Source organism: Nerophis ophidion, linkage group LG09, assembly GCF_033978795.1.
Source record: "Nerophis ophidion isolate RoL-2023_Sa linkage group LG09, RoL_Noph_v1.0, whole genome shotgun sequence".
NCBI lineage: Eukaryota > Metazoa > Chordata > Actinopteri > Syngnathiformes > Syngnathidae > Nerophis > Nerophis ophidion.
Window position 1 is genome coordinate 68,256,719 of NC_084619.1, and position 15,584 is coordinate 68,272,302.

Genomic DNA, 15,584 nt, shown 5'->3' on the forward strand with positions numbered 1-15,584 from the left:
GTGAATGTGAGTGTGAATGTTGTCTGTCTATCTGTGTTGGCCCTGCGATGAGGTGGCGACTTGTCCAGGGTGTACCCCGCCTTCCGCCCGATTGTAGCGGAGACAGGCGCCAGCGCCCCCCACGACTCCAAAATAAAGAATAAGCGGTAAAAAATGGATGGATGGATGGAAGTAAATATATATATATATAGAAAAATGGGTATTTCTGTCTGTCAATCCGTCGTACATTTTTTTTCCTTTTACGGAAGGTTTTTTGTAGAGAATAAATGATGAAAAACCACTCAATTGAACGGTTTAAAAGAGGAGAAAAAACTAAAGAAGATTACATTTTGTAACATAGTTTATCTTCAATTTCGACTCTTTAAAATTCAAAATTCAACCGAAAAAAATGGAGAAAAACGGTCTAATTCGAATCGTTTTGAAAAAATTAAATAAATAATTTATGGAACATCATTTGTAATTTTTCCTGATTAAGATTAATTTTAGAATTTGGATGACATGTTTTAAATAGGTTAAAATCCAATCTGCACTTTGTTAGCACATATAACAAATTGGACCAGGCTACATTTCTAACAAAGACAAAACCTCATTTCTTCTAGATTTTCCAGAACAAAAATTTGAAAATAAATTCAAAAGACTATGAAATAAGATTTAAATTTGATTCTAAGGATTTTCTAGATTTGCCAGAATAATTTTTGGGAATTTTAATCATAATAAGTTTGAAGAAATATTTCACATATAATCTTCGTGAAAAAAACAGAAGCTAAAATGAAGGATTAAATTAAAATGTATTTACTATTCTTTACAATAAAAAAAATAAATTCACTTAAACATTGATTTAAATTGTCAGGAAAGAAGAGGAAGGAATTTAAAAGGTAAAAAGGTATATGTGTTTAAAAATCCTAAAATAATTTTCAAGGTTGTATTTTTTCTCTAAAATTGTCTTTCTGAAAGTTATAAGAACCAAAGTAAAAAAATAAATGAATTTATTTAAACAAGTGAAGACAAGTCTTAAAAATATTTTCTTGGATTTTCAAATTCTATTTGAGTTTTGTCTCTCTTAGAATTAAAAATGTTGAGCAAAGCAAGACCGGCTTGCTAGCAAATACATAAAATTAAAAAAAAAATAGAGGCAGCTCACTGGTAAGTGCTGCTATTTGAGCTATTTTTAGAACAGGCCAGGTGACCCCTGATGTAATGCATCTTGTTCTGTTTCCATTGTTGCTGTATTTGTTATTTAATTTGTGCAATGTGCCAGCCGCCATAATAAGCGCTCAGCAAATGGCCCCGAGGCCACACTTTGCCTTCCTGGTGAAAAAGGTCAAGCAGTGGTGTTCAAAGTGTGACAAAAGAGTGTCTAAGCTGTGTTTTCTTAGCACTCGTGGCGGGAGGAAAGGTAAACCGCCATGCTTCTGGATGTTTTCTGCATGTTATGGTATTGCACACTCCCTGGGCTTGTGGTGCCGGATCTCACTCACACAGCAAAGACATTTGTGGCGGCTTATATTTGACTACCATGTCAATGCTTCATGCATTCACTTTGTTGCTCACCACAAATAGATTTTGGGCTAGCAGTTTTCCTTTGCACTGGTGTTAGAAAAGAATAGAATACAAAGTACTTTATTGATCCCTGAGGGAGACTCAGCACCAGTTACTAAGTGGGCAAGACTAGTGTTGCCCACTTAGTAACTGTAGAGCTAGACTGTGCTGGTAATCACTTCTGTTGGGTACTTTTTCAAAAAAGGGAGAAAATATAGTGAATAAAAGTGTATGCCCACGCTTTGCATCACGGCCAAATATGCAAATTTAGCAGCAATGTTATTTCATCACCAAATTGGGAAAAAAAATGTTGCCATCACTGGTACCATGCCACAAAAAAAAAAAATGAGCCTACTATAAAAAAGGTATTTAAAAAAACTCACCCATGCACGTCCGAATACTGTCCGATATTCACCCTGAATCGGAGTCCTGGAGGCATGGAGTCGTAGTTCCACACCACTTTATTCCTCAGGTTGCCGCAGTGCAGCGTCACGTTGCTAGGGGGCGCCACTGCAGACAATTTTAAGATTCATCAGAGAGTTTTCACTCATTTATGGTTGGAGGTGCAGACATTGTCTGTACGTCCATCCAACTACAGCAGGGTGACCACACATTTTCTGCAGGCCACATCCTTTCAATCTAGCAAGTGTTTGGTAGCAACCCTATTTCCATATGAATTGGGAAATTGTGTTTGATGTAAATATAAACAGAATACAATGATTTGCAAATCCTTTTCAACCCATATTCAGTTGATTGCACTACCAAGACAAGATATTTGATGTTCAAACCCATAACCTTTATTTATTTTTTTGCAAATAATAATTAACTTAGAATTTCATGGCTGCAACATGTGCCAAAGTAGTTGGGAAAGGGCATGTTCACCACTGTGTTACATCACCTTTTCTTTTAACAACACTCAATAAACATTTGGGAACTGAGGAAACTAATTGTTAAAGCTTTGAAAGTGGAATTCTTTCCGCTTCTTGTTTTATGGAGAGATTCAGTCGTTCAACAGTCCGGGGTCTCCACTGTCGCATTTTACGCTTCATAATGTGCCACACATTTTCGATGTGGAATAGGTCTGGACGGCAGGCGGGCCAGGAAAGTACCCGCACTCTTTTAGTACGAAACCACGATGTGGCTTGGCATTGTCTTGCTCAAATAATCAGGGGTGTCCCTGATAACGTTGCTTGGATGACAACATATCAATCAATCAATCAATCAATGTTTACTTATATAGCCCTAAATCACTAGTGTCTCAAAGGGCTGCACAAACCACCACGACATCCTCGGTAGGCCCACATAAGGGCAAGGAAAACTCACACCCAGTGGGACATTGGTGACAATAATGACCCAGTGGGACGTCAGTGACAATGATGACTATGAGAACCTTAGAGAGGAGGAAAGCAATGGATGTCGAGCGGGTCTAACATGATACTGTGAAAGTTCAATCCACAATGGATACAACACAGTCGCGAGAGTCCAGTCCAAAGAGGATCCAAGACACAGCAGCGAGAGTCCCGGTCACAGCGGAGCCAGCAGGAAACCATCCCAAGCGTAGGCGGACCAGCAGCGCAGAGATGTCCCCAGCCGATACACAGGCAAGCAGTACATGGCCACCGGATCGGACCGGACCCCCTCCACACGGGAGAGTGGGACATAGAAGAAAAAGAAAAGAAACGGCAGATCAACTGGTCTAAAAAGGGAGTCTATTTAAAGGCCAGAGTATACAAATTAGTTTTAAGGTGAGACTTGAATGCTTCTACTGAGGTGGCATCGCGAACTGTTACCGGGAGGGTATTCCAGAGTACTGGAGCCCGAACAGAAAATGCTCTATAGCCCGCAGACTTTTTTTGGGCTTTGGGAATCACTAATAAGCCGGAGTCCTTTGAACGCAGATTTCTTGCCGGGACATATGGTACAATACAATCGGCAAGATAGGCTGGAGCTAGACCGTGTAGTATTTTATACGTAAGTAGTAAAACCTTAAAGTCACATCTTAAGTGCACAGGAAGCCAGTGCAGGTGAGCCAGTACAGGCGTAATGTGATCAAACTTTCTTGTTCTTGTACAAAGTCTAGCAGCCGCATTTTGTACCAACTGTAATCTTTTAATGCTAGACATGGGGAGACCCGAAAATAATACGTTACAGTAGTCGAGGCGAGACGTAACAAACGCATGGATAATGATCTCAGCGTCTTTAGTGGACAGAATGGAGCGAATTTTAGCGATGTTACGGAGATGAAAGAAGGCCGTTTTAGTAACGCTTTTAATGTGTGCCTCAAAGGAGAGAGTTGGGTCGAAGATAATACCCAGATTCTTTACCGTGTCGCCTTGTTTAATTGTTTGGTTGTCAAATGTTAGAGTTGTATTATTAAATAGAGTTTGGTGTCTAGCAGGACCGATAATCAGCATTTCCGTTTTTTTGGCGTTGAGTTGCAAAAAGTTAGCGGACATCCATTCTTTAATTTCATTAAGACACGCCTCCAGCTGACTACAATCCGGCGTGTTGGTCAGCTTTAGGGGCATGTAGAGTTGGGTGTCATCAGCATAACAGTGAAAGCTAACACCGTATTTGCGTATGATGTCACCTAGCGGCAGCATGTAGATGCTGAAGAGTGCAGGGCCAAGGACCGAACCCTGGGGAACTCCACACGTTACCTTAACGTAGTCCGAGGTCACATTGTTATGGGAGACACACTGCATCCTATCAGTAAGATAAGAGTTAAACCAAGACAGGGCTAAGTCTGACATACCAATTCGTGTTTTGATACGTTCTAATAAAATATTATGATCGACGGTATCGAAAGCAGCGCTAAGATCGAGGAGCTCCAAAACCTGTATGGACCTTTCAGCATTAATGGTGCCTTCACAGATGTGTAAGTTACCCATGCCTTGGGCACTAATACACCCCCATACCATCACAGAGGCTGGCTTTAGAACTTTGCGCCTATAACAATCCGGATGGTTATTTTCCTCTTTGTTCCAGAGAACACCACGGCCACAGTTTCCAAATATAATTTGAAATGTGGACTCGTCAAACCACAGAACACTTTTCCACTTTGCATCAGTCCATCTTAGATGAGCTCGGGCGCAGCGAAGCCAACGGCGTTCCTTGGGTTTTGCTTTGCATAGCAGAGTTTTAACTTGCACTTACAGACGTAGCAACCAACTGTCGTTACTGACAGTGGTTTTATGAAGTGTTCCTAAACCCATATGGTGATATCCTTTACACACTGATGTCGGTTTTTGATGCAGTACCGCCCGAGGGCTCAAAGGTCCATAATATCATTGCTTACGTGGAGTGATTTCTCCAGATTCTCTGAACCTTTTGATGATTTTACAGACCGTAGATGGTAAAATCCCTAAATTCCTTGCAATAGCTCGTTGAGAAATGTTGTTCTAAAACTGTTCGACAATTTGCTTACAAATTGGTGACCCTCGCCCCATCCTTGTTTGTGAATTCCTTGGCATTTCATGGAAGCTGCTTTTATACCCAATCATGGCACCCACCTGTTCCCAATTAGCCTGCACACCTGTGGGATGTTCCAAATAAGTGTTTGATTAGCATTTCTCGACTTTATCAGTATTTATTGCCATATTTCCCAACTTCTTTGTCACGTGTTGCTGGCATCAAATACTAAAGTAAATTTTTATTTGCAAAAAAAATATCAGATTGAACATCAAATATTTTGACTTTTTAGCAAATTCAACTGAATATGGGTTGAAAATGATTTGCAAATCTTCGTATTCTGTTTATATTTACATCTAACACAATTTCCCAACTCATATGGAAATGGGGGTTGTATATCATGTATGTTGATGAAAGACAGGTAAAGGTGTTTCATGCTAATACAAGCATGTTTAACACACTTTATGAAGACAAGAATATAAGTTGATGACTTGCATTGACTGGAATCAGACAGCATTGATGATCACCACTTTTTCTCACAGAGGAGAACAAAAGTCCTCCTTTCTGTCCAAAACTACATGAAAGTTTGTCATACAAATTTTTATGCACTTTACAATAAATACTAACTTCCTAGCTTGCTAGCTTTCTGAGACTCTTATTTTGTTAGCGCAGGCAGGATGGAGCAAGGATTTTATTGTGAGGACAGGAACTGTGCAGTCTGTTTTTGGAGTTTTGATGGCAGGTACGGCGTGAGTCTGTTGAAATAAAATGTGTTTCTCGCCTTTCTGTAGGTCTTTTTTTTTTTTAAATGAATTCTGGTTTATTGAAACTACAGGAGCTAGTAAAGCTACATACATTATGTGTAATATTTTAGGCTAAAAGTAAAACATTACCAGCAAATTTAAAAAAAAAGGTTCGCCATCACTTCTGAGAATGAAGTGTATAGAAGAAAAGGTAATTTCCAACGTCAGTATTCAAGGACAACTTTAAAACAAATGGACTGCCTTGTGCCGAGTGTGAACTTTGGTGGAGGAGGAATTATGGTGTGGCGTTGTTTTTCATGAGTTGGGCTGAGCCCCTTAGTTCCAGTGAAAGGAACTTTGAATTCTCCAGAATACCAAAACATTTTGGACAATTCCATGCTTCCAACCTTGTGGGAACAGTTTGGAGCGGGCCCCTTTCTCTTCCAACATGACAGTGCACCAGTGCACAAAGCAAGGTCCATAAATACATGGATGACAGTCTGATGTGGATGAACTTGACTGGCCTGCACAGAGTCCTGACATGAACCCGATAAAACTCCTTTGGGATGAATTAGAACGGAGACTGAGAGCCAGGCCTTCTCCACCAACATCAGTGCGTGACCTCACCAACGCGCTTTTGGAAGAGTGGTGAAAAATCGCTACTCCGCAACCTTGTGGACAGCCTTCCCAAAAGAGTTGAAGCTGTAATTGTTGGAAAAGGTCATATTGAACCCTATGGGTTAGGAATGGGATGGGACTTCAACTTCATAGGTGAGTCTTCTGGCAATACAGTGTGTGTCAGTGAGGATAGTCGGACTGGTGCTAGTTCTCACTGCAAAATAAACCCTAGTCTTAGACTTAGATTGGTCACATCTGGTCTTAGACTTAGATCGGTCACATCTCGTCTTGGACTTAGATCGGTCACATCTCGTCTTGGACTTAGATCGGTCACATCTCGTCTTGGACTTAGATCGGTCACATCTCGTCTTGGACTTAGATAGGTCACATCTCGTCTTGGACTTAGATCGGTCACATCTCGTCTTGGACTTAGATCGGTCACATCTCGTCTTGGACTTAGATCGGTCACATCTCGTCTTGGACTTAGATCGGTCACATCTCGTCTTGGACTTAGATCGGTCACATCTCGTCTTGGACTTAGATCGGTCACATCTCGTCTTGGACTTAGATCGGTCACATCTCGTCTTGGACTTAGATCGGTCACATCTCGTCTTGGACTTAGATCGGTCACATCTCGTCTTGGACTTAGATCGGTCACATCTCGTCTTGGACTTAGATCGGTCACATCTCGTCTTGGACTTAGATCGGTCACATCTCGTCTTGGACTTAGATCGGTCACATCTCGTCTTGGACTTAGATCGGTCACATCTCGTCTTGGACTTAGATCGGTCACATCTCGTCTTGGACTTAGATCGGTCACATCTCGTCTTGGACTTAGATCCGTCACATCTCGTCTTGGACTTAGATCCGTCACATCTCGTCTTGGACTTAGATCCGTCACATCTCGTCTTGGACTTAGATCCGTCACATCTCGTCTTGGACTTAGATCCGTCACATCTCGTCTTGGACTTAGATCCGTCACATCTCGTCTTGGACTTAGATCCGTCACATCTCGTCTTGGACTTAGATCCGTCACATCTCGTCTTGGACTTAGATCCGTCACATCTCGTCTTGGACTTAGATCGGTCACATCTAGTCTGAGATCGGTCACATCTAGACTTAAACATAGATCCATCACATCTAGTCTTAGGTTTAGATGGGTCCCATCTGGTCTTAGACTTAGATCGGTCACATCGGGTCTTAGACTTGGATCGGTCACATCGGGTCTTAGACTTAGATCGGTCACATCAGGTCTTAGACTTAGATCGGTCACATCTGGTCTTAGACTTAGATCGGTCAAATCTAGGCTTAGACTTAGATCGGTCACATCTAGGCTTAGACTTAGATCGGTCACATCTAGTCTTAGACTTACATTGGTCACATCAAGTCTTGGACTTTCATTGGGCACATCAAGGCTTAGACTTAGATTGGGCACATCAAGGCTTAGACTTAGATTGGGCACATCTAGGCTTAGACTTAGATTGGGCACATCTAGGCTTAGACTTAGATTGGTCTCATCTAATCTTGGACTTGGATTGGTCCCATCCAGTCTTACTTAGACTTAATTTGGTCAGATCTAGTCTTAGACTTAGATCGGTCACATCTAGTCTTGGACTTGGATCGGTCACATCTAGTCTTGGACTTAGATCGGTCACATCTAGTCTTGGACTTAGATCGGTCACATCTAGTCATGGACTTAGATCGGTCACATCTAGTCTTGGACTTACATTGGTCACATCAAGTCTTGGACTTTCATTGGTCACATCAAGTCTTGGACTTTCATTGGGCACATCAAGGCTTAGACTTAGATTGAGCACGTCTAATCTTAGACTTAGATTGGTCCCATCCAGTCTTACTTAGACTTAATTTGGTCAGATCTAGTCTTAGACTTAGATCGGTCACATCTAGTCTTGGACTTTCATTGGGCACATCAAGGCTTAGACTTAGATTGGTCCCATCCAGTCTTACTTAGACTTAATTTGGTCACATCTGGTCTTGGACTTAGATCGGTCACATCTGGTCTTGGACTTAGATCGGTCACATCTGGTCTTGGACTTAGATCGGTCACATCTGGTCTTGGACTTAGATCGGTCACATCTGGTCTTGGACTTAGATCGGTCACATCTGGTCTTGGACTTAGATCGGTCACATCTGGTCTTGGACTTAGATCGGTCACATCTGGTCTTGGACTTAGAGCGGTCACATCTGGTCTTGGACTTAGAGCGGTCACATCTGGTCTTGGACTTAGAGCGGTCACATCTGGTCTTGGACTTAGAGCGGTCACATCTGGTCTTGGACTTAGATCGGTCACATCTGGTCTTGGACTTAGATCGGTCACATCTGGTCTTGGACTTAGATCGGTCACATCTGGTCTTGGACTTAGATCGGTCACATCTGGTCTTGGACTTAGATCGGTCACATCTGGTCTTGGACTTAGATCGGTCACATCTGGTCTTGGACTTAGAGCGGTCACATCTGGTCTTGGACTTAGAGCGGTCACATCTGGTCTTGGACTTAGAGCGGTCACATCTGGTCTTGGACTTAGAGCGGTCACATCTGGTCTTGGACTTAGAGCGGTCACATCTGGTCTTGGACTTAGAGCGGTCACATCTGGTCTTGGACTTAGATCGGTCACATCTGGTCTTGGACTTAGATCGGTCACATCTGGTCTTGGACTTAGATCGGTCACATCTGGTCTTGGACTTAGATCGGTCACATCTGGTCTTGGACTTAGATCGGTCACATCTGGTCTTGGACTTAGAGCGGTCACATCTGGTCTTGGACTTAGAGCGGTCACATCTGGTCTTGGACTTAGAGCGGTCACATCTGGTCTTGGACTTAGAGCGGTCACATCTGGTCTTGGACTTAGAGCGGTCACATCTGGTCTTGGACTTAGATCGGTCACATCTGGTCTTGGACTTAGATCGGTCACATCTGGTCTTGGACTTAGATCGGTCACATCTGGCATTGGACTTAGATCGGTCACATCTGGTCTTGGACTTAGATCGGTCACATCTGGTCTTAGAATTAGATTGGTCAAGGTGTGTGCACAGCCTTCTGTCGGGACAAAATTGGTGTATTTTGCAAATGCAGACTTTCTTACTTGTTCTTATATTTTGGCCAGGCTTGGTTTGTGTGTTAGCAACATAATTCAAACAGTTAAGGATTGAGTTTGACAGGAAATGTCCAAGAAAAGAAATCCTCTTATCTACTACAAACACACTCACGTGGGGCGGCATAGCTCGGTTGGTAGAGCGGCCGTGCCAGCAACTTGAGGGTTGCAGGTTCGACTCCCGCTTCCGCCATCCTAGTCACTGCCGTTGTGTCCTTGGGCAAGACACTTTACCCACCTGCTCCCAGTGCCACCCGCACTGGTTTAAATGTAACTTAGATATTGGGTTTCACTATGTAAAGCGCTTTGAGTCACTAGAGAAAAGCGCTATATAAATATAATTCACTTCACTTCACTTCACTTCAACATTTCACAACATGATTTGATTGAGTGACTGAACAGGTCATTGCATGTCCCAGAACGCTGTCGGTTTCACTTTCGTTTGCACTCAAAACGTGCAAAGTTCAAAACAAATCGACGTAGAATCATTACAAAGAGCTGTTAACCACATCCAAGAGGCTCGTCTGTCACACCACAACAGTAATTTCACTTCCTCTGACCCGCTGTGCAGAGTCGTGTGGCTTACTTTCACAAAGTGTGAAAGAGAGAAAACGAGACCCGCTTTACTTTGTTTCTGATTGGTTCAAATTGCGCAGTGTCTTCCATGGTTGGTGAAATACAGGCCAATATTGCCATATTGTTATTATAAGTGCTAACGCAGACAAACTATTTATAGCGGCGCCGTGATCAACAGCTTGTGTGTCAATGTTGACAGGATGGACAGATCAGCTGCTTCCTAGTTTCCTTGCTCCCTGGATTTTTGTTGTAGATCATAAATCATGCCTCTCCCCTGGAAAGGAGGCTGAGAATATAATCTGACAAACTGGGACACTTTGACAGCCATTAAGGACTTGAAACTGGCGAGAACGACACGAAAAGACGCTTATCCAACCTCCCTTTACCTAGTGAGGTTTATGAGTCATTCTTCATCTAAGTGGGACAATATGAACATCCTAGCAGTCTGCATCCTAATGACAGCAGACAGTGTACTGTAAGTGATATTTATTATGTTTGTAGGCTCTCATGAAGTCTGCTGGGAGTAAAAATCAGTCATGAAAAAAGAAAGCAAACGTCGTTTTTTTAAGTTAATGCGGCGCGTATGCTTAAAATGATCAAAATAGGTAAGTATAATATTATGAATGTTACTACATGACATATATACTTACATCATGTATTACATGTTATTATGAATGTTACTAGATACTACATATATACTTACATCATGTATATACTACATGTTATGAATGTTACTACATGACATATATACTTACATCATGTATATATTAGATATTATGAATGTTACTAGATACTACATATATACTTACATCATGTATGTACTACATATTTTTAATGTTACTACATGACATACACTTACATCATGTATATATATTACATGTTATTATGAATGTTACTAGATACTACATAGATACTTAAATCATGTATATATTACAAGTTATTATGAATGTTATTACATAACATATTCTTACATCATGTATATATTACATGTTATGAATGTTACTAGATACTACATGCATACTTACATCATATATATACTACATGTTATGAATGTTACTACATGACATATACTTACATATTGTATATATTACATGTTATTATGAATTTTACTACATGACATATATACTTACATCAAGTATATATTACATAAGATTATGAATGTTACTACATGACATATATACTTACATCATGTACATATTACATGTTATCGTGAATGTTATTGGATACTACATATATACTTACATCATGTATATATTACATGTTATTATGAATGTTATTACATAACATATACTTACATCATGTATATATTTCATGTTATTATGAATGTTACTAGATACTACATGCATACTTACATCATGTATACACTACATTTTATGAATGTTACTATATATTACGTTATCATAAATGTTACTAGATACTACATATATACTTACATCATGTATATATTACATGTTATGAATGTTTCTACATGACATATATACATACATCATGTATATAAATGGATGGATGTTTTTAAGGGCTCTATAGGCAGAATAAAGCGCCTCCATTGTAAGATGACTTTTGACCCCATTTATTTAATATTTAGAATGCATTAATAAATACATCCGCCGTCATGTCTTTCACAATAATTGTGAATGATAGGCAACATTGCAAAAAAGTGCAGTTTTTAATAAGACCTTGACATGTTTTGTATTAAGCAGGGAAGTCAAACAATGTAGCTGGTGAGATGAGTTTGCTGAGTTTGTAAAATTGAGTTGCATTTTTTTTAAATGAAGAAACTGCTCAACCCAACGGGAACAACCAGAAACCTTGGAGGTGTGTATTTAGGTGTATGCACAAAGGTGTAGTGTGTTTGGTCTGCTGCAGGTGTGTATTTAGGTGTATGCACAAAGGTGTTGTGTGTATGGTGTGCTGCAGGTGTCTATTTAGGCGTATGCACAAAAGTGTAGTGTGTGGTCTGCTGCAGGTGTGTATTTAGGTTTTTGTGCAGTGTGTGGTCTGTTGCAGGTGTGTATTTAGGTGTATGCAAAAAGGTGGTCTGCTGCAGGTGTGTATTTAGACGTATGCACAAAGGTGTAGTAAGTGTGGTCTGCTGCAGGTGTGTATTTAGGTGTATGCACAAAGGTGTAGTGTGTGTGGTCTGCTGCAGGTGTGTATTTAGGTGTATGCAATGGGAACTGGAATAGTGTGTAGACCTAAAGGTGTCTGAGACTAAAAAATAAATAGAAGTTTTTTACACGACATCACATTAAGAAGAATGGTACAGAAAACTGCAAATGACTGTTTTAAAGGCCTACTGAAATGAGATGTTCTTATTTAAACGGGGATAGCAGGTCCATTCTATGTTTCATACTTGATCATTTCGCGATATTGCCATATTTTTGCTGAAAGGATTTAGCAGAGAACATCGATGATAAAGTTCGCAACTTTATCCTCAACGGGTGACGATTACGTCACCCGTTGAGGGCTCCTCACATTGTTTGTAATGGGAGCCTCCAACAAAAAGAGCTATTCGGACCGAGAAAACGACAATTTTCCCATTAATTTGAGCGAGGATGAAAGATTCGTGTTTGAGGATATTGATAGCGACGGACTAGAAAAAAATAAATAAATAAATCAAGTTAAAAAAAACAAAATGCGATTGCATTGGGACGGATTCAGATGTTTTTAGACACATTTACTAGGATAATTATGGGAAATCCCTTATCATTTTATTGTGTTGCTAGTGTTTTAGTGAGTTTAATAGTACCTGATAGTCGGAATGGTGTGTCAACGGGTGTCTTGAGGCCAGTGTCTGATGGAAGTCGACGGCAGCTTTATGGACGGCACAAGCTCAGCTGATCTCCGGTAAGTGGCGACTTTTTACCACAATTTTTTCACCGAAAACTGATGGTTGACATTTGGTTGTGATCCATATTCGCTTGACCGCTCTGATCCATAGTAAAGCTTCACCTCCGGGAATTTTAAACAAGGAATCACCGTGTGTTTGTGTGGCTAAAGGCTAAAACTTCCCACCTCCATCTTTCTACTTTAACTTCTCCATTATTAATTGAACAAATTGCAAAAGACTCAGCAACACAGATGTCCAAAATACTCTGTAATTATGCGGTTAAAGTAGACGACTTTTAGCTGTGTGTGTGCGCAGCGCTAATATTTCCTTACAGTCCGTGACGTCACGCGTACACGTCATCATTCCGCGACGTTTTCAACAAGAAACTTCCGGGAAATTGCAATTTCGTAAACTAAAAAGGCCGTATTGGCATGTGTTGCAATGTTAATATTTCATCATTGATATATAAACTATCAGACTGCGTGGTGGGTAGTAGTGGGTTTCAGTAGGCCTTTAAAAGAACAAATATGAAATGCATGAAGCAAATGTTCACATTTCACAGCTTGCAACACTTATTGTACACTTATTTGATTCCTGAGGCTGTTTCCCAATACATAATCATGACGTAATAACAACAACAATAACAGACTGGAGTTATTTCTTTACACCAGGGGTGCCCATTGTGTCGATCGCGAGCTACCAGTCGACCGCGGGGGGGGGGGTGTCGGTCGATCTCCAGCCAGGCTTTTTTTAAAAATAGACCTAAAAATTAGTGATCATCAATCTTCACCAAGACGTCACTTAAATGACATTCACGGTACCGGAGGGTCTTGTGAGATGACGCTGGCTGCTGCAAGATCATTATTATGAAAATATGACCGAGAGGAAGGCGAGAAGCACTTTTTATTTCAACAGACTCTCGCGCCGTACCTTCCGTCAAAACTCTAAAGGCCGACTGCACATTTCCTATCTTCACAATAAAAGCCCTGCTTCATGCTGCCTGCGCTAACTAAATACAGAGTCTCGGAAAACTGGCGTGCACAAGCGATCCCTCAGAAAGCTGGCGTGCACATCACTTGTTAGCGCAGGCAGCATGAAGTAGGGCTTTTATTGTGAAGATAGGAAATGTGCAGTCGGCCTTTAGAGTTTTGACGGAAGGGACGGCGCGAAAGTCTGTTGAAATAAAAAGTGTTTCTCGCCTTCCTCTCTGTCATTTTTTCATAATAATGAACTGGCAGCAGCCAGCGTCATCTCACAAGACCCTCGGGTGTCGTGAATGTCAATCAAGCAAGCTACGGAATTTGCCGCCAATGTTTTTCTTGTAAAGTGTATGGAAGCTGGATGAATTAGATGCCAAAAACCAACCACTTTCATGTGGTATTGTACAGAAAGGACAACTTTTTTTCTCCTCCATTTGAAAATGTGGGCGTTATCATCATTACTGTCTGATTCCAATCAATGCAAGTCATCAGAATCAGGTAATACACCAACTTATATTCTTGTCTTTGTGAAAGAAAGACATCTATATGTGTTACACATGCTTGTATTATCATTAAACACATTTAACTTGTTTACAAAAATGTCTCTTTCATAAATAAATAAATATAAATGGTATATATAAATGAGGTAGATCCCCTCGAGTTGGTCAATTGAAAAGTAGCTCGCCTGCAGAAAAAGTGTGGGCACCCCTGCTTTACACTAACAACTAGCAAGGAAACACTTCTGACCAACGTCCGACGGGATTTAGCAACATTCCAGTGGCGTTCCAAAAACAATAAACAGTCAAGTATGATTTCAAAACAAAAACACAGTAAAGTATGATTTCGATCAAGTCGTTCGCAGTGACGTCATGTCAGCAGTTTGAGGCTAACGTTAGCTTAAACGCTGTCCGGCCGAGGGCTGGACAGGAGTAACATCAAATACTGTTCTTTTCCTTCCTACCGTGTGCCGGGCTGGATGCCAAGACGAAGAAGACGCCCAGCAGAGATATTAAAGAAGTGCGAGACATGTCCGAGCCTTAAGAGCACTTAGCACTTAGTGGCGACTCCACAGGGGAACTCTCCCAAGCCTGGCTTCCCGCTTCCGCCTCTGCTGCCTTCAAACACCCTCGGAAATGTAACATGCATGCATTTTATGTTGATGTCATGATCAAATTGACGTCGCTAATGGATACATAAACCTCACATGTATCATAGAAAACAATAATTTGATGGCTGGAATACAAGTTTGTATTTTCATGTGTTCTAGTCAACGTAAATACATTTCACTGTCAACAAAGAGTGACATTTCCTTTTGCATTGAAGGCCGCATCTTGCCTCCGGCTGGTGTAAATCCCCGGGAATAACCTCCAGGGAACAACAATACTAAACTATACTAAACTATACTAAACAATACTGAACTATACTAAAGTATACTAAACAATGTTAAACAATACTAAACTATATTAAACAATGCTAAACAATACTGAACTATACTAAACTATAATAAACAATACGAAACTATACTAAACTATATTAAACAATGCCAAACCATACTGAACTATACTAAACTATACTAAACAATGCTAAACAATACTAAACTATATTAAACAATGCTAAACAATACTGAACTATACTAAACTATAATAAACAATACTAAACTATACTAAACAATATTAAACAATGCTAAACAATACTGAACTATACTAAACAATGCTAAACAATACTAAACTATATTACACAATGCTAAACAATACGGAACTATGGTAAACGATACT

General features: G+C 40.4%; 1 protein-coding gene across 1 annotated transcript in view; it reads right to left on the minus strand.

Annotated features, from left to right (window-relative positions):
* The window catches only part of ifngr1l (interferon gamma receptor 1-like), a 31,522-nt gene extending 16,593 nt beyond the window's left edge, over positions 1-14,929 (minus strand). Inside the window, exons 1-2 of the mRNA XM_061911651.1 lie at positions 14,771-14,929; positions 1,923-2,049 (exon numbers count right to left, since the gene is read on the minus strand). Of these exons, the coding sequence (XP_061767635.1) occupies positions 1,923-2,049; positions 14,771-14,837 (194 nt within the window). The 5' untranslated portion in view covers positions 14,838-14,929. The remainder of the gene's footprint in view (positions 1-1,922; positions 2,050-14,770) is intronic.
* Between the last annotated feature and the right edge of the window lie 655 nt (positions 14,930-15,584).